Here is a 25,071-nt window from a genome sequence, read left to right as displayed (position 1 = left end):
AGAAAGTTTAAATGTGACTGGCTCATTATCAACCATGGTTGTAAGTAAGCAAACCAAGTCCCGGTAACTCTAACTAATTAAGTAATACCAGAAGAATATCTTAAATTTTTGCATTGCTAATCAGAAGCACTTCACTGGGCAATTGTTTCTTCTGTTGCAACACCCTTCATACCTTTCTTTACCTGTGGCATTTTCCACTTCAAGCGCGCGTGAGATTACCACAGAGATAAAAAAAAGACATTAATTCAAGAATAGGCTGCTGTTGCAAACCAAACAATGAAGTTAAAAGTTCCAAAGCAGCTGCAAGGCAAGTGGGCTGAAACTAAAAATAAAGTGACGACAGCTGGCAAGGGAGGAGGAGGTCGGCTGTGAGACGCGAAGGGGCAGCTGGGGGCCTACAAAGGTCAGACAGGTGACACGGCATGACACGTGGAATAATTCAAACCACTCACTGAATAAAAAAAAAATATATATATATATATATTTTTTTTTTTCATTATTATTTTTTTTGCATCTAAGGGGACCAAACAATGACAATGTTTTCCACATGATTTTCTTCACTGACTTTTTAAAAGTACTGTCTGTAAGTACTGTGCTTTGTTGTAAAACGGGATATAAAGCACCCAAATGGACCAGCTAAAAATATTTGGTGATCGGTGCACATTTCAGAAGTGTAATAGGATTAAGTGTAACAGACTGTCGGTGCACGCTGACCCCCGGCACAAGCAGATCATCTGTCACGTGCTCATGTTTCCAGCCAAGTGGGACAAAATAGTCCAGTGCATACTACACTACTGTATTGTGGAGTATGTTAAGGAATCTGAGGAGTGTTGGGAAGTTACAAAGTAGATTTACATCAGGTATCTGTGCTTTACTTGTCTATTCTTTTTATTTTTCTTGATGACTTTGGTTTTCAAATCTGTTGAGCGATTATTGAGAACTACAGTGGGCTAACTCCACTAATGTCGTTTTGCAGGAGATTATTTGATAGTCTGTTGGCTTCAATCAAATCTGGGGGGATTTACTGCACTGTGCATCCTGATGATTTAAAAAGGTTTAGAGCAATGGTGGTCCGAAACCAGACATTTGTCAAACCTGTCAGTACTTCATGGAACATGATAATCACATTCATTTATACCAGCATTCAGAAACAGAAGGATCTAAACTAAAAAGCTACTTACTTTCTGAGATTTCTTTCAGTTTATGAACATATTTCTTCGTCATTTTCATGGTTTTGGGGAGCCTATATGTCAAAAGTGGAACAAAACTTTGATTTGATTATAACAGTATTCATCTGAACGATCTTAGCTTCATAATGACAGAAACAAAAAACAAAACATTTGAGCTGTCAAGCTAGCACTGTTGGCAACATTGGCGCGGTGCATTCTGGGACATGTAGTTGCGTGCGCACGTGACACGCCACTGGCACGTGATTCCGAGTGCTTCATTCACAATTTTAAGTCACACAGTGACCGCGTGTTTGTGTGTGTTTGATCCTGAAGGGATTACACGAGCCTCTGCATGTTTGTGTGTTGTTGCATCATGAGCACGCCCTCGAGTTCCTGATCCGATAGTCTGATCCTCATTTTTGTGGAATACTAGGCCAGATGTTGCGCAGATTACAACTCGCTCACTTATTTGTGAAAGGGAGTGGGGGGGGGGGTGTTAAAAACGTTTTTATGTATATTATTTATTTTCCCAGTTCTTCATTTTAGAAAAGTAATAAGAGGGACTCTTACTTAGTCTAATCAACACACAATTATTCTTGCTCTTGCCTCAGCATGCTGCATCATTTGCATTAGCGCAGGACGAACATTATTTAAATGATAAAAAATACATTCTAAACATCATTAAAAAATATACTTTGAACTACTTGTGCCTTTTTTTGTACTCCAAACATTTTTCCACATCTGAAAAACCAAAACACCAAATAAAATGTTTATTTATTATGCACTGAGACACCTTTTATAAGTCAAATAAAATTGTGATTATTTTTTAAGACATACAACCGATGGCAACAGCACCCGAATGGCTAAATAAAAACGTCACGTAACATCAACACCTTTCATTCACATCAGTTTATTCTAATATATCTCTATCATATACATACAGTACAATATGCTCAAGACGTATGGCACATCCATTATTGTTGTACATTTTGCAGTCGCTGGTATTGCTGTGTGGCTACAGTATAACGTGACAGTTTGTTTGTCTTCCTCAGGTAGTACAGTGGTGTGGGTGTGTGAGATATATATATATATATATATATATATATATATATATATATATATATATATATATATATATATACATGCACACCACTGGCATCAGGCCAAAGCATCATAAGTCACTTTTTTTCCATTAAAAAAAAAAAAAGAACTCAAGACTATTGATCAGTCCAAAAGCCCAAACTCCTGAAAAGTGACTATTTCGGTGGTACAAGATTTTGGCCCGACGCCAGTGGTATATAATTGTATCCTACACACACGCGCACACACACACACACACACGCAACAGTTGGGTTGATTGTAGGTTGCTACAGCAAGAACGCATGCACTGTCAAGATAAATATTCCACCAGGGGTGAGTCACACATCCAATTACACACAGCGATGCTTGATGTGGGCCAGGGAGGCACTGTTGTCATGAGCTATAGGAAGAGACCCCCCTGCTCCCCCTGTTCCCATTCGGGTTGTTTTTGGAATGACGCTACAACAGCGGCTACCATGATTCCGGTAAAACATCTGGATGCACGCAGGTTCACTTCCAACCACTTATTTCCCTTTTCAATGTAAAGATAAAGAGCTGCCATTTTTGTGTAAGTACGTACAGGTATGTACATGAGTGTAATGTCATTTTTTTTGTTTGCTTTGTTTCCAGTCTGAGTCACTTTTCAAGTTGTTTCAATAATCCAGCAGGAAGGAGAGGAGTAATGGTGCTTTCTACGGCGATACGTCAACATTAGATGAAGTGCTTCGGAGTCTTATTCACATATGTACACTAAATGTCTGCTGCACACTAGCTCGTGTGGGTTCTTATTCTTTTTCTTCGCAGAGTGGACACTCCAGATAGAAAAATAAAAGCGATGGACTACAAAATACTGGGCTCCACCATCCTACTTGACGCTTTCATTCGTGAAAGTATGCTTTCAGTCGTCTTTTTTAGTTTGTTTTTTTTAAATCAACAAAAAAACACATTATCTTAAAAAAATAATTTAGACATGGGTAAATAAAAACCAGCACAGTGCAACAAAATGTAACGAGATGAAAACTGCTCGGATGTTCCTTTGAACAACAAGTGAAGTTTGCGTGTTTCCATATTTGACATGATTGACTGTGTGCAACGCTTGTGCAGAACATGAGTGCACTTCATGCCTCTTCTTTGAAATAGGGCACAGCGTCTCTAAATGTGTCATGTCAGCATTTGGATCGCCTCCCGGGTGATCCGCCAAACACAATTGGCAAGTGTGATGATGTATGGAAAGCTGTTTGACCATTTATATGAAATCGTTGATAACCAGCTCAAGTCCACACTCGCACTCTTTGTCCTTACAAGCAAGACAATTGTTTTTTTTTTTAGTGTAGTACTATTAATGAAGCTATGGCTTGATATCAAAATATTAAATGATTGCTCAAGCAGCTTTCCACAAAGCCACAAGTGACAGTCGCCCTCGATGTTCGACTTGTGAGCCGAATTATCTTAATAGTGAGGACGAAGTGCATTCGAGTACATGGACCTTATCATGGATATCAAGATTATTGAATAAATGTATTTATTTATTTATTTGATATCCTAGATATTCTGTTTAAGATCATACAAGTGGGCCAAAAGTGGCACTAGTAATGGGGAAAAAAATGACTGTCGGTCAAGACGGAGAGTGTACTCGAACATGGACCTTGAGCTGGATATCAAGGATACGCGATAAATGCCGCAACAGCTTGCGATTGCTGTGTGTGCCCAAGACTGGATGAAAAGACGACGAGTGGAGGAGTGTCGGAGTATGCGGCCCCCGTCCCTTAGATGACCTGACAGCAGCTGTGAGGGGTCGGGGTGCACAGCAGACCCTCCTTAGGACTGCGGTGGATGTTGACCGACAAAGTCTTGTCGCTCAGAGGCATCTGCAGGGCGCGGTTCTTCATGTTCCTGTGGTTCTCGCGGGCCAGGTCCAGCTCTCCCAGCATCAGTGTCCCAGAGCAAGACCCCTCCAGCAGGGGGTCTGCCAGCACATCCCCCAAAGGGGGCGGCTGCTGATACAGGTTCCCCCGAGGCGACGGGCCCCCCAGAAGCGAAACCTTGTCCAGGCTGCCGGTGGAGCCGCCCACGCACATGCGCCACACGGGACGTTCCTGAGGGTCCCCGCCGATGCTGGCTGGGCCGTTGCCGGGTGTCCCCCCGCCCGCACCGCCCTTCAGGTTGTGGAACTGCGAGCTGAAGCATAAGCTCATCAACTTGATGCTTTCCACCAGGCCACTGGAAGCTTTGGCCGAGTTCTTGCCTTGGCCCAAAACGGATCCGGGGCTGGTGCAGTGAGAGGGGCTATCCTGGGCCGACGGCCTTTTCTCACCATCCACAGCGCCCTCGCTTATCGCCCCGTCCGATGGCTTCCGACTCTCCGTGTGGTCGTCGCTTGTCTCCGAGGAGGGCGTCTGGGTGGCGACGGGTGCCGCCACCGAGCCTCCACTTTTAGGCGACGGCGGTGATGCTGTTCTCGAGTTCAGATTGAGGCTGAGGCTGAGGCTGGGCTTGGTCAGGCCGATTCCTTTTAACTTCTCCTCCTCCTCTTCCTCTTCCTCGTCCTCCCCTTTCTCGTCCTCGTGGATCTGGTTGAGAACCGGGGCGCTCAAGCGAGATGTCAACCGATTACGGGATGAAGCGATGGATGATGAGGCTTTGGAGCGGAGCACCACTTGAGCGGGAGGAGCAGAAGGGGAACAAGTGTCCTCCCCCTCTTCTTCCTCATCCTCCTCCACGCTGAAAAGGCTTAGACTGCGAGTTTTACAAGCTCCCCCTGAGGTCAAAGAGCCAAGTCTGAGGGGGTTGGAGTGGGGCTTAGAGAGAGGCCTAAGCCCCTTGTCCTGGTTTTGAGCGGCTGACTGCTGGGTGTCCTGCCTCTGACTGAGGTCCAGCAGAGCAGTTTTGGGCCGGGGGCCTTTGTGGAGGCTTTCTGCGCTGCGGGCGGGGGACTGGGGCCCGCCGGGGTGTGACATAGCCGGACCCCCCAAGCCATCGCTGACATCCTGGTGGACATCCACCCGGGTGGGCCAAGACTGCCTGTGAATGGTTCGCATGCAGACGGAGGACAAGTGTTAGCTGGCTCAGGTGAAGCCAAATTAGAAGCATTACGCCAAACTCAAACACACACGACTCACAAAACATTTGGGATATTGTGCTTTCAAGTTAAATTTCCACATGACAGTGCATATCATCACTGTATATTATTATTGTATATTGAAGCAATATTTGCACTTTTTTTTTTACCATCTGTGTCAAAGAATGTGCACAAATTTCAGTAATAAAAGAGAGAGTTTTACATCAAGGAGATTTTTCATTTGTTTTTTTATAGTCATTGTGTTGTTATTTTTCATGCTAAAACTAAACAATACTTTACGGTGCTGAAAGCTTCCTAAAAACAGCCTCGTAACAAATTATTATTACATTATATTATTTGGAGAGTTAACTGCTTCCCATAAAGGAGACTTCAATTTTTTTTTAATAGTGAGTTTGTTGGAGCCATATTATTAAATTGGATTTAGCGTTAGCTTGCTGCTAACAAAACAGCACGAAAAGCTCCCGGGAACGTCACTTATAACTCACATTTTATTCTCTTGTACTTTTCAATTGCTTGCCATGAATAACAATTTACATTTCAAATATATTAGCCAATTTCCCGCAATCAAAATGCTACAAACTAAGGGAAAAATCACTTACACGTGTCATAACTCAACATTATTACGTGTTTTTCTCTTGTGTGTTTTTAAATGCATGGTATAGTCAGAGTGTTATTGGTTGGCGGTGCGTGTGTGTGTGTGTGTGTGTGTGTTTTTAAAGGCGGCCATCTGTCCCTATGCTGTCGAGTTCATCTGTTGCAGATTAAGAGTAGACAGCGCCACAAAAGGCAGCCTCGACTCAAGGAGGGTGTGTTCATGACTTGGATGTGCTCTTTTGCAAGGCGTGTATTTGTGTTTCACACTTTCTCTCGGTTATTTTGGAGTCTATTTTTGTACCTGAACTGGGCCTTGCTGGGGCTGGGCGATCGTGTCTGGCTGTGCTGCTCCTTCTCTTGCCGCTCCCGCAGCATCCTCTCAGCCAGCAGGTAGTACGTCGCCGTGATGTGGTTGTACTGATTAGACTCCAGAGCCCTGACGAGAAAAACACCTTCCATGAGCTTCGCTTGACATGTGACAGGGATGCAAATTTCAGTTTTTTGAGAGGCTAAATTTCCTGAAATGCATTTTAGGTTCATCCTGAAATTTCAGAGGCGCCAACTGCGACACGTACTCGATGATGGCGTCTCGGTCGGCAATGCCCCCCAGCACCATGCGCTGGATGATGGAGCCGTGCTCTTCTTCCAGCAAGCTGCGGTGCGACACCAGCGGAGTGGTCAGCTTGGTGGCCGGCGACGGGTCGACGCCTTGTAGCCACGCATGGTTTTCGATTTCCTCCAGAGTCGCTCGCTTCTTGGGGTCCCGCTGCAGCATGTGGCCGATAAGACTGAAAGAGTTGACATTGGCACACTATTAACCCTGAAAAGTTGATTTATTCCATAAAAAAAAAAAAAAAAAAATACATATACATGATCTCATTTTCTCTGTATGCTTTGGAAGTAGGACAAATTATTAAAATGTTTTTTTTTTTAAAGTGGATATGAAATTTTAAATAAAGCTGTTAAGTAACACAACCAACGTGTCTTCATATTTAATACAAAATTTCAACCCCTAAAAGGAATTACGATTGCACGCTACTGTACGTCGTGTTGAATGCAATGAGGACCAACTACAAATCCAGAGCAATTCCAACTGTCCTGCACACTAAAAAAAAAGGGGGGGGGCAGTGTTAAAATGAGTGCAAGCAGGGGGGGGGGTGAGAAGCCTTCACTTTGGGCTTCACACATTGGCGGATATGAAATATGTAGCACCTGCCGAGCGGATGGTCCATCTGCCTGTGAGTGTGCGTGCGCTCGTGTGTGTGCGTGCCAGCAACTCACTCTCGACAAGCGCCGGAGATGTGCGGGGGCACCGTGTATTTGCAGTCCATGATCATGGTGAGCGTCTCGCTGTCGTTGGCCTCTTGGAAAGGCGGCTGACCGCACACGAGCATGAAGAGAATCACACCCAGACTCCAGATATCTGCAGGGGGAGGTGACAGCGAGGCGTGAAAGTGCAACTTTTTCAGCAAGCCGTATAGATTTGCTTTAGCTCGGGAGGCGTTGTTGTGTTTTGCCTGTTGTCAAAAGTTGTGAAAAGCGCCGGCATACACCAGCTAACATTTTTGGCACGCTGCCACTGGAGTGTGTGAAAGCAGCAATGAAATAGGAAGACGACAACACTTATCTTGTAATCAACAGCAGCAAGCCAAGACGAATCAACACGTCCTCCATTGTTAACTCCCCCGAGCAAAACAACTTCAAACATCTACAAACGCTACTTTTGGGAAACTTTTCTGCGGCTTGGACAAATTATCCTGGAAAATCCACAAAATGTTCTGAATGAAGTATGATCTGAACAGACTGCGACTGGATGGCCAATGTGCGTCGCTACAGTCCACAAACATTCCCAAAAATATATTGGCATGATTTGTTGTTCCTGTCCACTGGCATCGGGGCCAGAAGGGCACAGCCTCCCTGACTGAAAAACCGACCAAATCTATTTTCAGGAAATGTTGTGGAGGAGCGGCACAGGTGCCAAGCAAAGACGCTCTAAAAGTAGATCAAGATTTGACGAAAGGTGCAGCACATTGACAGCAGCTGGAACGGTACCAACTCGGCTTGCGTTTAAACGAGCTGCACAACTAGTTGGATTGAAAAGTGGCTCGTGTGCCCTTTCTGCTTACTGACCTAGATAAAACCAAAATCAAAACACTGCATCCCCCTCGGTTGAAAGGAAGTGAGTATGAACCATATTCATCCAGAGCGGCGGTCATAAATATGCGCATCGGTCTGACTGAGGACAAGGCTCTTCTGGCCCCGGAGCACGAGCAGCCTCCCTGACATGCATGCGAGCAATATCTTGGAAACTGGGTTAACGTGTGCATCTCAGCGCAGCGTCATACAAGCGCTAATTTCATGCTACGCTTCTCTTCACCACTTTGACGGGGAGGGGGGACAAAAACAAAACAAAAAAAAGAGCAACTTTGTTTGCTGCGAGGCGTTTGGCAGCTCAGCGGCCCTTTGACACATTTCCTGCCGTGACATGTCTGTGATTTGGAGAGACACTTGCGGTGCAATCTAAAAAGTGACAGGGAGCGACAATATGGCGACAAGGCTGTGTTGAAATCATTTCTATCGGTAACGTCTTACGCGTTACATTTTTTTGCAGCAACGACGAAACGAAACTAATTTGACTGCACTCTCCTATTCCAGTTTTATTTTATTTTCCCGGGTTCCATCTGAACTCGATTCCCACAAGATCTAGTTGTTTCACGATGAACTAAAAGCTGCTGAGTCCGTGGACAATTCGACAACTCGAAGTCATTTCTTTTGTTGGTATAAAATATTCATTGGCGCCGCCTTAAAGGTGTGCTATTTCAAGGTCCTCTTTCTATATTTTTACACGCATCTTCGCCGCCGAGCATCTTTTACTGCGACTTAGTCACGCTGCACTTGGTTAGCCGAGATCTAAACCAGCGTGCAAACATCCAACAAGGTTTTGAAAAGACTCAAACTGAAAAAGTTATAATCCAAACTTATACAACAAAACAAGCAAAAAATACTTACATTTAAAAAAAAAAGCACAACTTGAACATTCCTGCTTTCTATCAGAATTTATGTATTTATTTATTTCTTTTTTTTTTTTAAGTTCCCCAAAACAAAGCCAATGTAGTAATTAATCACTCGGGGATACATTCCCTCTCAATAAAGGACCCAGTAAATGTGCTTTTGTGCTCTGGGGCGTCTCAAGCTGCCGCAGTCGCCGTCGCCATCTTACCTCCTGCCGACGTCTCCTAGCAACCACTACCGTCACCCTCATGACTTGCGTCAGCGGTGCGTTCAATTTCCTTCCTCTGTAACTTTATTTACAAAACCAGATGGCTGACAACACAACACCGGATGACTGTAGTGTCAAAGTCGAATAATGCGAGCCTCTCATGCAGCAAAATAAGACGAAAACAGTACAGAAAATGTAAGATCAATCTTTCATATTGGACGCTAATTATTTGTGCTGATGAGCCGAATGTTGATTGCACAAACATTTCCGGAATTATGCATGTGCACCAATGAACTGATTATTGGGCATGTTTGTGTGTGTGTGTGTGTGTGTGTGTGTGCAGCATGTGCTTAGTGGGGTGGAAAGAAGTCTATATTTAACTCGACATTTGCAGGATGTTAAAAAAAAAAAAACGGTGGGAGCTGACGCGTCGCATAAGATCAGGAAAGCACTTTTTACGCCCGTTGTGAATCATCACTACACCGAGATCAAACGGGGAAGTCTTCAAGTCCCTTAGATGTGCAACTAAGTTCATTCAACATTCACTAAATGACAATTTGAAATGTTTCTTGATAACAGATGTGTGACAAGGATTTGGCGTTTTCAGTGAGGCGACTGACAGCAAAATTCAGAGACTCGGTTATTTGTATACAAGCAATTTTACATAATACTGTCTGTCACCTTGAATTGATAAGCAGCTTTTTCCGCAGACACAATCAGTCTATTTTCAATCTAAACGTAAATTCCAAATAGGGCCAACTGAACGCTCTTGTTATCTGTTCTAAAGTGGGCTTATGGCCACATGGCACACGGTGAGCTCGGCTACCTTGAAGCCCCGAATACAAAAGTTCCGGTTTGCATGCTTATAATTATTATGTCATTGTTCCCTGGGACTAAAACAGCATCCCACTTAATGACAAAATGCTCCAACGCAGCACAAGCGCACAAAACAACAGCCAGCCAACACAATGGGTCATGTGACCGCACGTCCAGCTGATATTGTCCAACAACAGGATGTCATTATTTCCCTCTGGAGATTTGGAGAACGCTCATCTGCTTGACATAAAATAAGAGAGGCCGAGAGCAGAAAATAGCACCACTAATCCACACAGTGGGAAAAAAAAAAAATGAAAACGTTTTTCGATTGCCTGTTTTCTCCATTTTGTGCTTTGGCAAACACAGCAAGGAGGCATTTCCTTCTTTATGCCTCCAGAATATGAATGCTATTTTTCATGCTCTTACATGATAGTTGGCTCTGCAATCCAAAATTGAATTTTAAAAGAAAGCCCAAGTCGCGGGATGGCATCGTCCATCACTAGTTTAAAATTCTCAACTAATTTTCAGGAGGTTTTGGTTGGTCAAACTGTGAGGCAGGCAACTCTTCCTCCGTCTATTATACATCGGTTAACGTTCCTTCAGCTTCGTTTGCTACACATTCATTGTGGAAGTGTCCATCCATTCAAATTTCTTCCACCGATGTTGATATTTAGCACCGGACACGTTCGGGCAATGTGAACCTTGAGCTCCTTATCAGCCAGATGATAAAGCTGACAGTGTGGGGAGGCTTGCAGACACACCTCAGATTTTATTTAATAGCCAGAGTGAGAGAGCAGAGTGGGCATGAATGTGAAATTAATATAAGCATTAAGAAAAAAGTGTCCCTGAGTACTGTAAGCCTGTGTAACAAATAAACAAATATGGTTCGACGTGTTTGATTCCAACTCACCGACGGCGGGAGCATCGTATTCGTCCCCGAGCAGGATCTCGGGGGCGGAGTAGGCCAGCGAGCCGCAGGAGGTGTTGAGCTTCTTCCCAGGCTGAAACCTGTTGCTGAAGCCGAAGTCGGTGAGCTTGACCACGCCCTGCTTCTCAAAGAACACCACGTTCTCGGGCTTCAGGTCCCGGTGCACCACGTGCAGCCGGTGGCAGTAGGAGATGGCGTGCACGATCTGGGCGAAGTAACACTTGGACACCTGCAGGGGGAGACAGAGAGGACGGGCAACGTGTCAACACATGACCACTACTGCGACACGTTGTTCAAGGCCGGTCTAATTTTTACGTTGCTTTACTTTTTTTAATGATACTCCGCTGGCGTTAGGAGGGACATTTTCATTTTAATCGCTTGTACAGTTAACCCCCTTTTGTATAAAATATCGCGCATGTCCCTCAGAGTATTTCGTTAACAAATTAAAACAGACGGGAAAACTCTTTTAAATTCATTTTTAAACCCCTGGCCTCAAAGTCCATGTGCCACAAATTTAAAAACTATCGTGGGAACTGACTAAATTGTTTTTGTGTAAAAGAAACCAAAAATGAAACACCCACCAAGGATATTTGTCAACTGTGAAAATACACAATGCAGTTCCTGGCTTCACAATCAAATTTAATGACTTGCTTGGCTCATATCCCATCCGGCCACAAAGTTTTGTGGAAAGCGCTTGCGTAGTTTTTGCGTAATTGCAGCGAAGGGGCAGACAAAACAAACACAACTTGTTGTCATAGTCACATGAACCCAAATGTCGGGTTTCTCCGTTCACTTTAACGGTTTGTTCCACTCCGACGACGTCCACAATTTCACCCAAAATCCAACTCACTTCCTCACTGAGGCCTCCCTCGTGCTTCATGATGCAGTCGAACATGTCGCCGCCGTCCCCCAGTTCCAGGATGAGGTAGAGCTTGGTGGCCGTGTCGATGACCTCGTACAGGCGCACCACGTTCGGGTGCTGCACCAGCTTCATGCAGCGCACCTCCTGGAAAAGGTGGCCCCGCGCCACCTGATCCAGTTTGGTCTTGTCGATCACCTTCACCGCCACCTGAAAAGCCAAAAAATCACTCACAATTAGCATGCGCATTTTTTTTTTTAATGTTCTTGTCGTGGTTGTGTCCAAGCAGACCTTTTCCCCAGTGAAGACGTGCCGAGCGAGTTTGACCACAGCAAAGTGTCCGCGGCCCAGCGTCTTGTCCAGGTCGTACAGCCCGGCGATTTTCCCGTCATGGTGACGTTTCAGGCCCGCCATGGCCTCTGGCGGGGCGTTGGCGGGAAGGGGCGGGGGGGGGGAGTCTCGTGTCACCCTCTGGTCCCTCCGTCAGACGTCCATCTTTCTCTTATATGTGGCTTGACTGTCAGCTGAGGTGTGTCACGCAAGATCTGAGACGAGCTGCTTGCTGAGGTGGCTTCAAGGGACGATGGCAAAAAGCTTCACCTTTGTCCCATCTTGTCATGTGCTATGCAAAAAGAAATCGTGCATTCATCACAACGATTTTACACAAGAAAACCATTCCAGCACAGGTCAAGATCTGTGAACATTCATTTTCGACAGCAGTTTGCGCATTATGGTGTGAGCTGGGGCTCATCGCCAGCGGACAATCTCAAATCTTAATCTTAGAACTGTTGGCCAGACACGATAGTAATCAGAACAGTAATTTTATTTAAAGAAAAAAAAACAGCCTACAACTCAGATTTGTCTCCTCTGAGTAATCCTTTCACCATTACAACAAATTCTTGAAAAGAATCAACTTTAGTCGAGTATCGTTGATTAGAGCGGCTCGTCCACTTGCTACTGTGACGACGCGTTCTACTGCCTTGTTTAATTTTATTTTTAGCGGAAGCATGAGAGAGAGTAAAAATTCAATAATTCAATAATAACGGACACTGCAGTTAGGCGTTAATCTGGCTGCTGGTGTCCTTCTGTGCAGTTTCCGTGATTACTCAGACACTGAGGGAAAGATTCTGACATTTTCCAGTCAACACACATTGGTCACGGCAGTCACAAGTGTGGCACACTTTTTTTTTTTTAGTGACGCTACTACCGATGGGTACTTCATTTATTTCTTGCCATATATGAAATTGTCTGTCTAGTAATTTAGTTAATCAAATCCAACAACATAATCAAATTAAATAAGGTTTTACAAAGTACAATTTCCTTTTTCGTGTCATGCGCAAATAAGACACCTTTGAAAATATATTGTGCGGTGCCACTAAATTGACACGCAATCTAGAAATGTGGGCAGTCTTGTTTATGACACTAGGTGCCGTAAAAGCTGTACAGCAGAACAATAAAGTTCCAATAATGAGGTCAACTCACAGGAGACTGTTAACCGATGTTCATTCCGGTAACCTAAATCACGTCAACGTCCACCGTTCCTGGCATACTTGTCCCTACATCGGCCTGATAGCGGAACAACGCCCGGAGGCGGGAGGAGCGGCCTGACATTCCTGACTTCCACGGGCCTACCTGCATGCCGAGCCGACATAGAACACGACAGGCATGCCAAGTGCAGGCCCGGAACATTCCTGCAAGGTGATCCACACCTAGGTGTGCCCACACTCACCGAAATTCAGAAAAACAATTGGACAAAGAGGAGCTGTTGCCAGGGAGCACACCTTTAGAGGGAACAGCATAATCATAAACACCGGCCACCTGCCACAGCCCCGCCCACTAAATATTACACACACCTCTGGATGTGATGAAGTTAGGGCTGTTTGATATGGTCTTAAAAAAACGTGATGGCTTCCAGACTAGATGTCTCCCAGGTGTACCTAATGTTGCGTCCTGCTTTGAGTGAAGCGCAACACATGGCATGTTACGTGTGGTCAGTGTACGCATGTGTTGGCTTAATCTCTCCTTGATGCTCAGGTTACCTAATGAGTCGTCAGTGTCTGAGCGCTTACTAATCGACGGTGCGTCTTGAAAATTCACATCAGGGGTCCGTTGCGTAAGCAGGCAAGGCCTGTTGATTTTTTTTTTTTTTCCAATCAATGGTTGTGTACACATCCAAGTACAACATAAACCGTATCAAGGACTTGAGGCAGTACTTGTGACAGGTGCTAATATATCATAACGTGTGACATAAGATAACGGCTGATTCAATGGGGTTACATAATGTGAGAAAAAAAGGTGAAAATTAAAGGTAACAGGAGCATTCCACCAGAACTTTCAACCCTTTAACCAATGAGGCATAAAAACAAAATTAAAATGCATAATAATTTGAATATTTAAGTTGCACCGCATTACTAAATATTTGACCATTAAACAGGCACACAACTCATGACATGATAATTTTTTTGTGCATTTTATGTTGATGCTAGCGCAAAACACAAATCCACCGAGATAACGCAGTTCATAGGAGTGGCGACAAACACAAGAATCACATTAATAATTTATGCAAACATACTCAACTCAATTTCCATTATTGCAGAGCATCAGATCTATATGCGAATTGCATCAACACAACTACAACTGCTGCTGCTGCTGCTGCTCATGCCATTGTCTACATCTGCTTATGGTCTCAACTGCCATTGGGAGAGAGGGGGGGATACAAACCACACACAGGGAAGCCAGAGCAAATATTGGAATCCTAAACTTCAGAACTGTGAGGCGGATGAGCTAACCAGAGTCACCTATTGATTTTAGTACACTTAATTACAATTTAAAATGAGTAGCATCTTCATCCGTCTATTTTTATTTTTGTTGTCTAGTCGCTTTTCTACTGACAATAAAGTATTCCCATTCCATCCACTTAGTATATATATATATATATATATATATATATATATATATGAGGGTTCAAAACACAGAGCTCTGTGGGACACTATGAGCGGAGTACAATATGTAATACTGTCTCAACCTGATGTTTCTTTGAAATAGGTAACTTAGTCAGGCCAGAACTGTACATGCAAATTATATGAAAACAAGGCGCGACGGTGGATGGTGGGAAAAGCCACAATCAACACACACAGGAATGAGAGATCTTATATTTGAACCTTGAACCTCATAATAATGCTATTCAACCATGTTGCCTACTTGTAATTAAAATACATCACTTTTAGTATACTTCATTATCTGGTCAGCAAAGATAAGTTTATTTTTGCCATCCAGTTCTTTTACACTGCCCAGCTCTAATTGTTATTTCACATTGTCTGCAGAAAATGGATGAAACGATGCTTTGCCTTTGTAATCCCCTAATCCATCATGCATTACTGCCTTACTTCATGTTAATAAGGGTGACTCTTTCTTTTCAAATATACAGCCATTTAAAAATGAAATAGTTGACTCCAATGGTCCAATAATAGCAACAGCGTCAACAAACCATTGTTAGATTTTCACTGCTATGGTGATGATGGTCATATGGGTCCCTCCAACATCCATCTAATAGAAATCCGGATTGGCAACAACAACAAACCTACCCCCACACAAAAAAAATCTCTCAGCATCTAATCGACGCTTGAGAAAAATCCCGCAGTGGAATTCATCCGAACTTGACACAAGCGACCAAGCCGGGCCCACGGAAACAGCCTTTGCCTTGCATGCACCACTTACCACGGAGAGAAGCACGCAGCCAGCCAGTCACTACGAGTCCTCTTCGGGCTCTCTTTACCCAGACGGCAAGGCCGCACGGGGATCCGGCCACTAGAATTGAAGCTTTCGACGACGCTTGGACCGGCCACCTTTCGGGTGATGACCGGAACCGATTAAAGTTGAATCACGCGTCGTTTTAAACCCAAACGGCCTCTGAATAAATATTGAACGTCTCTCTCTCGCTCACCCTGCTCGCTCGCTCTCGTCCTCTCGTTCGATTGCGTCAAGCGGCGGATGTGGTTAGGGCTAAAACAGGAAGTGCACTCGGTTGGAGTTATCAAAACACGAGTTTATTCTTTTATTAATGAATCTTCAGCCAATCGGCCCTACTTTTAAGATGTTTTCTGAAAATATATATATTTTTAGACATTTCCACGCAAACTAAAAAAGTAATACAACCCCCTTATTCCAGATTTTATTAGCTAGTTTAAATTGTAGTTTTGTAAATCAAACATTAACAATGAAAATTTTACTTGTAAAACAAATTGTCCGTTTCCGGTCACGTCGCTTTCAGCACAGCGTTAACTTGATTGTCACTGCGCATCGGCCAGCTCTGACGTGACAATTACGTTAATACTCCTTAGATAGTGCAACATCTAAAAGAAAAAAAGACATACTCACACATTTCTCCTCATTTTGTATTCGAGGGGTTTCGTGGAACGCTGTGATTTTATAAAGCACAATGGCTGATTATGGAATCAATGTGTGTAATAAGTAGCTAACTGCCGAAGACTGCATATATGAATGTACTATTTGCAGCGCGACTGTGTTAGCATTGGCCGGGCACATGGACAATGTTCTAGCCGATTATGTAATGGCGAGATGCTCTTCGTACGAGCTCCAGTTGAACCTGTTTGGCCGTTGAGCTATTACTCGGCGGGATTACGGCCAGTCATTAGTTTGGACTGCGGGGAGCGCGACATTTAATTTAAAACGATTTATTGTGCATGCAAGAGAGCCCGAAGAGCTTTGTTCGGCGTGAGAACCGCCCTAAAACCAGACAAAAGTGAAGTTTGATTTTCTTATAGCCTCAGTTTTCTGACTTTAGCAAGGGGATGTAAACACAAAGCAACAGTCTCAATGTACACACTGCCCTCCAGTGGCCAAAAGAAGCGTTTCCTACTTTGTTGTGTAATGTCGCCCTCCCTCCCCTTCACGTCCAATCCATCGGTAATTAACTCACATATACCGTACCATCCATCCATTTTCTGAACCTCTTACATGCACAGTAATGAGCAAAGAAAATGGTCTACTGCTAAAACACAATAGCATTTCCATAACACTCCCAGCTATTTATAAAATTTGCATATATTCAAATGATTTTAATTTGCCTCGCTATGGCAGTCAATGAGCAGAGCACTATATTTAGATAGCTACAGCTAAATTGCTGGGATTTGGACAGTTTACCCTCGAGGTACGCTGTTCCCTTGGTAAACCCAAGCCCTGCTGCAAATAGCAAAACCCGCCTCCCTGAAAGATTTCAAATTGCTTATAGACACGGTGTTTGGATGGATGAAACTCAGCTCAGTCAAACAGCTCCAAGGCACAAAGATGCCAAGACATAGGGCAAAGCACTACTTGTGTCAAAACGAAGCTCATCAAATCAAATCAAGTTTATTGGAACCCAAAAGCCACAAGACGTCTCGATATACTCTTATTGCTTTTGCAGCGCACTCCCATTATTTACTCACATCAAATGCACGGGTTGAGGCATTCAAGCACCCAGTGTTGTCATGTAAACTAACAGTGTTTTTCCATCCCTATCAAAATAGTTCCAGTGAAAACAATATTGAAAGAGCCAGACAAAGGTGTGGAACCAATCAGAATGTTTATTTCGGAAAAAAAATATCTATTTTGTCTTCTTTGCCACTGTCTTCTTTGCCGCTGTCTTCTTTGCCGCTGTCTTCTTTGTCACTGTCTTCGTCGCTGGCATCGCCGCAGCCTTCTTTGCAGCCTTCTTCGCAGCCTTTGCCACTGCATATTTCGCGTTTGTCTGTTTCTGGAGCTTCTTCACCTCGTGCTTGATGATCTTGTTCCTCTGCAAAAAACAAAAGAATTGCGGAATTACAAATACACCAACCCCTGGTGTTGCAGGTGAAATCCCCCATTTGCAATTAATTTTACCTTAAGTAACAAAAGTACACCGTTTTAGCAGTATCAGTTTCCCAAATTCATACACAGACTATTTTTGCAAAAAAAATAAAATAATATTAGTCTGTATTATAATATATAATACTAAATGTAGACCCTTCTCAGATCACTTACCATCCTCTTGGCTTTCATCACCTTGTAGCGGTCAAAGTCAGACATTTTGGCCCTCTGCAAAGAAATGTGATAAAAAAATAATGTTATATGCAGCCAATACCTTACTTAAACTCAGGGGTTGGGGATTTAAAAAATATTGGAAATAGCAAATTATAGCTGCCACACTTCATTATGTCTTTTGATCCAAGCTAATTTTAGAACATTTAGGTTCTTCCATGTCTCAACTCCTGCAGAACTCATTTGAATTATCACTAACTTTTACAAACAATTTATACCTTCTCTCTTGCCTCGATCTTCTTGGCCCAGCTGCTCTGTGCCCACTTTTCATCTACTCCAGCCTTCTCCCAGGCTCTCCTCACAAACTTCTGACGAGCACTGTGAGCCAGCACACACAGACGTGAAAAGTCGCCAATGCACTTTCAGCCGAGACAAACAGAAAAACACACATACAAGTCACTTCTACCTGTGAGGTACTTTGATGACGTAGTCTGTGAGCTGCATGCACTTGAAGGGCATGGCGTGCCTCTTCACACCAGAGCATGGGCCATCAACAAGAGCCTGCAAATGTGACAAACCAATCAGTTATGTTAAGTCACACACACATTTTTTTTAATAAAGCACTCACTCTATTTTGGTCAATGACATCGACAATGGCCACCAGCTTGCCGGTGTAGGGCCCGAAACCGATGTAGGCGACGCGGCCAATCTCGACGAAACGCTTGAACACCTGAGAAAGTACACATCAGATTGTAAATGCACAAAGTTTTACATAAGTAAATAAACAACACAACCAAGGGAGATAAAGTATTTTTTCCATTATATTTGTTGGCATAACTTTTTTTAAAGAGGAAATGGTTGGCTTTGACATTTTATTTCTTTTAAAGAAATGTGTGTAATTTAAATGGTCAATGTGAAGCTTGTAAGATTAAATAAAAACATTTGAGGGCGAATATGCACATAAAGTAGCAAGTATGATCAGTGTTGATTGTGCGGTAGCTCGCTAATTTACTTCTTAATCTTAATTAAAAGTAATTATGTGCAAAGGTGTCACGAGAAAGTTCATCTTTCAGAAATAAATCCTAAAATATTTCGAAATACATTAGGTTGCTATTAGCATTGGCAAGCTACAACATACGAAGCACCCGATATGAGTGACACATTATTACAAAAGCTCGCTATGGTCATAAGTCATACGATGATGATTTTAGGCACTTCTTTTAGTTGAAAAACGTTAGCTTAGCAGGCGTGTTCTGGGCCCCGTCTACAGTATGGACCACGTTGTACTGCGCCTGATAGCCGACATTTTACCGATAACTATTACCGACGAATAAACGAACGCAGTCGCGTTAGACAATTGGAGGAAACGTGTTCGAGTGTTTTTGAGTTCACAAATGGCCGTTGTTGAAGCAAGTGGTCGACGTATTGAAGAAGAAACGTCGTGGTGAAAATGCTAAATCGGTTACAGCAAACCTACCATGATGGCAGCGGTGAGCAGAAAGAAAGACACGGCTTCCGGTTGGGACAAACGTCACTTCCGCTGAGGTTATACGCATGCGCAGCGTCGAAGGATTCAAACAAGCGGCGTCAAATGTATTTTAGCGTTTTATGATTAGTATTTGTTGTCCATTAAAATGTTTTTTCCATCAAGTTAACATTTTATATGGTGTACATGGTGTCATTACGACGTTTTGTTTCTTCCTATTCTCGTGCTTTAGCTAATAGCTAGCATGAAGTCCCGCCGCATGGTTTTCTTTCTGCTTGGAAAGGTGTGGTTTGTATTATTTACTAACTGTTTTGTCGTTATTTGTCACATATCAAATAAATCGTTTAGTGGCGGTATGACGTTCTAATTTCTTTCGTTTATCTTCGCAGATGAAACACAAGATGGCAGCATGTCTGCTTGGTAGGAAACTCAACAATTGCTGCATTACATGTGAGTGTATTTTAACACGAGGTTGCTTTTTCCATTACAAACAGGAAGCATGACGTTGTACTTTCTCACAATAACGATAGATTAGATTTAAATTCGAGTCATGAGATCCTTATTGTCTACTTCACTTCTACCTATTAGGGTCATAGGTGAGCAGGAGCCTGTCCCTGGTAACTTTAGGTAAGAGGTGTCCTACATCCTCTGCTGGTTGCAAGCCAATTGCAGAGCACATGGAGATAAACAACCATGCATATTCATTACCCCTGCAATTTATTATTCACTTAATCTAAAATGCACGTTTTTGGACAAAACCCCGTGCAAGGATGAGGAGACCATGCAAACGACACACAGCAGGGCCTGAACTTAATGCCTGTCGAGGCAGATACGCAAACCTGTACAGCTATTTGCTGCATATTGGAAGTACTTGTGGAAAACACGTTTTGGCTATTAAGTTTTTAATTTTTTTTTTATATGTTCCTCTGGTTCTATTTGTTTTAGACTAGCATGGGAGGCAAATGCATCCGGCCCGCAGGCGCCGGTAGCATCCCTAACTTCTGCTTTAAATTGTGCTAGTGTACCTAATGAAGTGGCTGATATGTGTTTACATAATAGCCACTCAAAGCTTGTAGCTTCTCATGCTGTGTTGATTGTTACGTTGTCAAGGGGTACAGAGGCAAACAAAACTGCATTTCTTAAGAAAGCGTTTCTCGGTTCAACTTTGTCACAGACGCTTTGTCTGGCGTTTCCTGTTGCCCTCTCCCAAAAAACATGTTTGTTCCCAGTTTGATATTTATGTAGCCAACTGTTAGTAGTGAGGGAAATCCTGTCTGACCTCTCAGCCTCCCCTGATGAGAACACGGGCACTTGGTGACGTGCAGAGGTGGATGGGCATTTTTTATTTTTTTTTTAATGTGAACCTTGCATAACCCACTTCTCTAATCTTTGTTTGAGCAGAGATCCAATGAACGTACCTGGAAGCGGCTTTGGAAAGACGTTCAAGCATGATTCAAAACACGCGAATGCACACGGATGATGAGTTACACTTGTGAGTGCTAACACACACACACACTTGCACACACACACACACACTCGCACAGATGGTTGCAGTTAGAGAGTAATATTTTAACTGAAGCTGACACTGGTGTTTCATGTCTGGAAAATCTGAGTAATGCTTGTTTGACAAATCATCTCTGATGTAGTGTAGGCTTTGTTTAATCAAGCTATGATGCATTAAAACAAGCTTGTTCTGTACATGGAACAGATGGGAGCCCATCCATCCTCAGTGTTCCCGACCCTTTAAACTTATTAGCGTTAAATAATCAGGGATACACGTGACCACTTAAAATGGCTGAATTTTAGGTTGACTCAAGTAGACATGCTGTGCGTCTCCAGTAACGTTTCATGTGAGACTTGTGCGTGCCGCAAACATTTATGTTTGTATCAATGTGGGAATTTTAATTATGTAGCCAACTGTTCGTTCTCATTCTTTGTCGTTGTTTCAGCGTACAATAAGATTGGAGAGAACAAAAAAAAAAAGTTTAAAAAGGTTAAGAATTAAAACAAATACATTCTGGTGCAAGTCTGGGAAAAATATATAAAAATAACCCACACAAATAATAAAAAAAATAAGGAATACTATAACTACATTTAAAGTACCTAAAATAATTTTTAAAAAATTGTAATCCTCCCCCCACTATTTGTGAAAATAACCCTGCCGCAAAAACATCACGTAATTCTTGCACCCCCTAAAAATGTTCATAATTGCTTATATCAGTACTTTAAACCATAAATATACCCCAAACTAAGATATCAAAACAGTTATATATCATTTGAAACTCATCTTACATTACCCTTAAAAATAAATGGCTTGCAGATGTTTTTAATAGCCACTGAGCAGAACAAAAATTCTAAAGAGTCACCTATTAGCCAGTTCTTTGGTGCCATCTTGTGACATCTTAAGATCTTCCAAAAGGATTGCAAAAATGCAAATAGGTGAATATATAACTAGCAATTTGTCACCTTTTTCCCCCACTCGGGTCTAAACAAGTAGCTCTGCACCTATTCATCATTAGAACTAAAGTTGTTCTCTTATTGACACATGCAGGCTGAGCATTGGCAACTTTGCATGTGACGGACCGCCCCATCAATACAAGCTGATTTCAGAAAGGATAGAAAAATTCTTCCCAAGATGTTCTTCCAAGGAAAAGTCGTGCATGCCATTTTAATTACATTTCCCCATTGCCTAAATTAGCCTAAAAGAGCACGAGAACCCTTTGAAATGTGACTCAAGCAAATAGTGGAGGCTTGTTCCACCCCTGGCACATTAAACCAACCCAAAAATAATTTATAAAGTGTTGCTCCTGGAAAACAGCGCAAAGCAGCCACCGTCAGTCGCAGGTGTTATATAACAGGCCCCGGGCTTAGTGAAGCTGTCATCTGCTGGAATTGTAAAACAATGGGAGTGAAGGGTGAGAGATAACAGAGCATGGCCCCGACTGTGATAATAACACTGGAGGGTGACTATATTTAGAGGCTCACTTTGCCTCGTGTGCATGTATGTGTGAGTCTTCTTGTCACATTACTTATTTTGTGGCGACATAAATGGGTTTACCTGCCTTCTGGAGATCCTGGTCCAGGGACTTGAGCCATGCTCTCACACATACGCCAATGTGATGTCATCCAAAGATGTGTGTTTGTGCTTGCGGCAGCATACGCACATTTCTTACAACATTAGGCGCACTTGCTCTCAGATCCAGTGCGAAAAGCTGTGTAAAATTGGTTTCCTTCAGCTTGAACTGAGCCCTTTGGACAAGTTAGAAGGAACCTTCAGACTTCTACATCACTGGTCGTTTTTAATATTTAGGTTACCATCAGCTTGCAATTCCATAACTTCTTAACAGCAAACTGAAAAAAGAAAATCTCAAAGAGGCTTTAGATGATTTCATGTCCTGTGTTCTTTGGCTGCCAGCCAATCACGAGGAGATAAGCCCATCAACATGGCCAAGTTGCCCTCGAGGTTATCAGCGCCGATGTTTACCCAACCCTGGTCACCACATGTTCTCAATTTATACTCACTGGACACTCCAGTACCTGCCAAAGTCCTCATCCACAATATGAATATGCTCTCTTTTGATTGATCAGGAGGCTTCATGGTACTTTGACTTACAAGTGACGCAACTAGCTAATTTTTGTCGCCCAGACAATTTTTATGCTTTGACTTGCAAGCAAAAATTTGCGATACGAGTGCTAACTGTGAAGTGAGTTGAATTCACCATCTATAAATATCCACCACATTTTCTGCCAGACCCAAATTCTGAGATGTCATTTAAAGTCGTCATTCTATTCTTTTTTTACTTGTAGTCTGCGGTGCATGTGGATGTTGATGCACGTTACAGTTCGCATTTAGTGCTGATTTTGCTTTATTTGCCATCTGAAAAAAAAAGAAATGCCGCGGGAGCCGAGTTATAAAGAGTACATGGTTACTGTGAACATTTTGTCCTGAAGGAGCTTGCCAGGACGCCAAGTGACAAAATCCATTTAGGGTGTGGTTTATGCTAGATGAATTGGTCAAATAAAAGCAGCATCCAAGAGCTCCGTGAGATACGGTTTACTGGGACTGCGGTTTAGTCGTAAAAATGAACATTTTATGGACAAACGTGTTCACCTATTCAACCTCTGCGGGACCCCCTGGAGCCCAGTAATTCTTCATCTTGCCAAGTCTATTTGGGCATTTCCAACTTTGTGGGAATACTTTGGTGTGGAAAATCTGGAGAGCCCAGAAATCTGGCCCTATTAAACGCCTTTCAAATGAGCCACAATAGAGATTGGAGCAGACGCGGACGTGGGCCCTCTTGTCCAACATCATGACTGCTCATCTCAAATATCTGTATGACTGGACAAAAATTCCCCCACAAGTACGCGGCAATATCTTGTAAAGATTCTTCTCAGAAGAGTGGAAACTGTGGGACCGACTCCACATGTTCTTCCGTTTTCGCTTCATTTTTACAGATCTCCAATGCAAAAAAGTGTGACGCAGCATTTCAAGTCTATCGCTCCAGTTTTGAGGTCTGCAGTGCAAACCGCAGCTGCATGTGGCCGCATGTTGATCACGTGACTTGACTCAAACCCGCCCAGTGACGACCACTGCGTGTGCGTTAACATGCCGTCTTGTTTAGCTTCAGGCAGCAGAATTGCTAGCTCAGCAGAATGAAAGCGTCACCGTCAGAACCAATGCAAGTAACAGTTTCATGTTATAAACTGTCCGACAAGTAGAAGACATTCACCAGAGCTCAATGCAATCAATCCAAACAAAAATAAAACAAGTTAGATAAGATGCTTGAAGCAGTGGAGGGAGTTTATCATCCAATGGTGTTTTATAGGTATTGTTGGAATTACAGTCAAAGTGTCTCTATTGGCAAGCATACAGAGGAGGTTGCATAAGAACATCTTGAGCTTTGTGGCCATGTCCTCAAGCTTTGTGATATTTATTGGAGTAATTTAGCCCTCGCACCCTCCCCGAAATTGTTTTGATTCAAATCTATTACCTATTGGCAATATGAAAAAACTGCTTAAACAATTTGACATAAATAGACAATCGAACAAGTATTTTATTAATTAAAAGAAGGTTGTTTTTTTTTTTTTTTTTAAATATAAAGTGAATTTATTTAATATATAAGTTCTTTTATATGACTGAGCATTCTGGACAAAATTTTTCAGAATTCGACTTATATATTATTCTTTTTGTGAATCTTTTTTTTGGGCAAACGGCAGTCCTTGAGATTCTAAAGTTTAAGGCACGGCCTTCAAAACACACACACACACGCACGCACACACACACACACGTCCCCCCCCCCCTCCCCCTCACTTCCTGTTGGATTTTGTTCTCGCTGTTCTCAGAAACCGAGTCATGACTTTGGAAATGGAATGTTCTGGACCTTGTCAGCAGGGTTTGGGACCAATCAAGCAGCCACAGTCCGCCGGGCCACGGTCTTACACACTCCACGCTGCCCAGGTTAAAGCCCGTTTGACCTTTCCATGCCACTTTTTGAGGGAAAGTCCCACTGTGTCCATGCAAAGCTGGGAGTTGGATCACTTTTGCAGTGAATGCTGAATGCTTCACCGTCAAGTTGTTTGCAGATTTTTTTTTTTTAACCAGGAGTAATAGTGTGATCAAAGTATATTAAGTTGGAAATGAAATGGCTGAAAGGGCTTTTGGCTTCTCGGTCTTAAAGTTGACATTTCCATTAATCACCCTCGCTCCCGCTTGGCCGACGTTCAACAGCATGGCTCCAAGTTGCTGCCTGCACACTACTCCGGTCCACTTATCAACTTGAAATGAGTATCCTCCTCCGTCAGCTGGGCTCGTTATTTTGTTT

The 25,071-nt window shown here is 43.0% G+C and overlaps 2 protein-coding genes across 3 annotated transcripts; both read right to left on the bottom strand.

Annotated features, from left to right (window-relative positions):
* Positions 1 to 1,924: 1,924 nt before the first annotated feature.
* Positions 1,925 to 16,303, bottom strand: snrka (SNF related kinase a). 2 transcript variants are annotated; one of them, XM_088319311.1, is made up of 8 exons: positions 16,123 to 16,303; positions 12,037 to 12,367; positions 11,737 to 11,955; positions 10,869 to 11,115; positions 7,204 to 7,345; positions 6,498 to 6,710; positions 6,224 to 6,358; positions 1,925 to 5,270 (listed from the first exon to the last, which is right to left on the bottom strand). In XM_088319311.1, exons 2-8 carry the CDS (start codon positions 12,157 to 12,159, stop codon positions 4,016 to 4,018), a joined length of 2,334 nt encoding a protein of 777 aa, XP_088175437.1. In that variant the 5' UTR covers positions 12,160 to 12,367; positions 16,123 to 16,303; the 3' UTR covers positions 1,925 to 4,015. The 2 variants fall into 2 exon arrangements, with proteins under 2 accessions (XP_088175437.1, XP_088175436.1); XM_088319310.1 differs by lacking the exon at positions 16,123 to 16,303 and adding an exon at positions 15,463 to 15,751.
* Positions 16,304 to 17,312: 1,009 nt separating this feature from the next.
* Positions 17,313 to 19,348, bottom strand: rpl14 (ribosomal protein L14). The gene is made up of 6 exons (XM_088278661.1): positions 19,241 to 19,348; positions 18,392 to 18,493; positions 18,230 to 18,324; positions 18,042 to 18,141; positions 17,767 to 17,820; positions 17,313 to 17,539 (listed from the first exon to the last, which is right to left on the bottom strand). The coding sequence occupies exons 1-6, from the start codon at positions 19,241 to 19,243 to the stop codon at positions 17,351 to 17,353; spliced, it is 543 nt and encodes a 180-aa protein (XP_088134787.1). The 5' UTR covers positions 19,244 to 19,348; the 3' UTR covers positions 17,313 to 17,350.
* Positions 19,349 to 25,071: the final 5,723 nt, after the last annotated feature.

The sequence above is a fragment of the Idiotropiscis lumnitzeri genome, chromosome 16, assembly GCF_059441095.1.
Source record: "Idiotropiscis lumnitzeri isolate Australia: NSW breed Sydney's pygmy pipehorse chromosome 16, RoL_Ilum_1.0, whole genome shotgun sequence".
Lineage (NCBI taxonomy): Eukaryota > Metazoa > Chordata > Actinopteri > Syngnathiformes > Syngnathidae > Idiotropiscis > Idiotropiscis lumnitzeri.
Note: the sequence above shows the minus strand (reverse complement) of the source record. Positions and strands in the feature narration are given on the sequence as shown.

What these genes read in the sequence shown, in the direction of transcription:
- snrka (XM_088319311.1), bottom strand. Translation starts at nt 12,159, where the DNA reads ATGGCGGGCCTGAAACGTCACCATGACGGGAAAATCGCCGGGCTGTAC. An exon ending in ACGTCTTCACTGGGGAAAAG is followed by an intron (nt 11,956 to 12,036) that starts GTCTGCTTGGAC and finishes TTGGCTTTTCAG; the next exon opens with GTGGCGGTGAAGGTGATCGA. An exon ending in ATCTCCGGCGCTTGTCGAGA is followed by an intron (nt 6,711 to 7,203) that starts GTGAGTTGCTGG and finishes CAACTCTTTCAG; the next exon opens with TCTTATCGGCCACATGCTGC.
- rpl14 (XM_088278661.1), bottom strand. An exon ending in GTCATCAAAGTACCTCACAG is followed by an intron (nt 18,142 to 18,229) that starts GTAGAAGTGACT and finishes GCTGGCTCACAG; the next exon opens with TGCTCGTCAGAAGTTTGTGA. An exon ending in TGATGAAAGCCAAGAGGATG is followed by an intron (nt 17,540 to 17,766) that starts GTAAGTGATCTG and finishes TGTTTTTTGCAG; the next exon opens with AGGAACAAGATCATCAAGCA.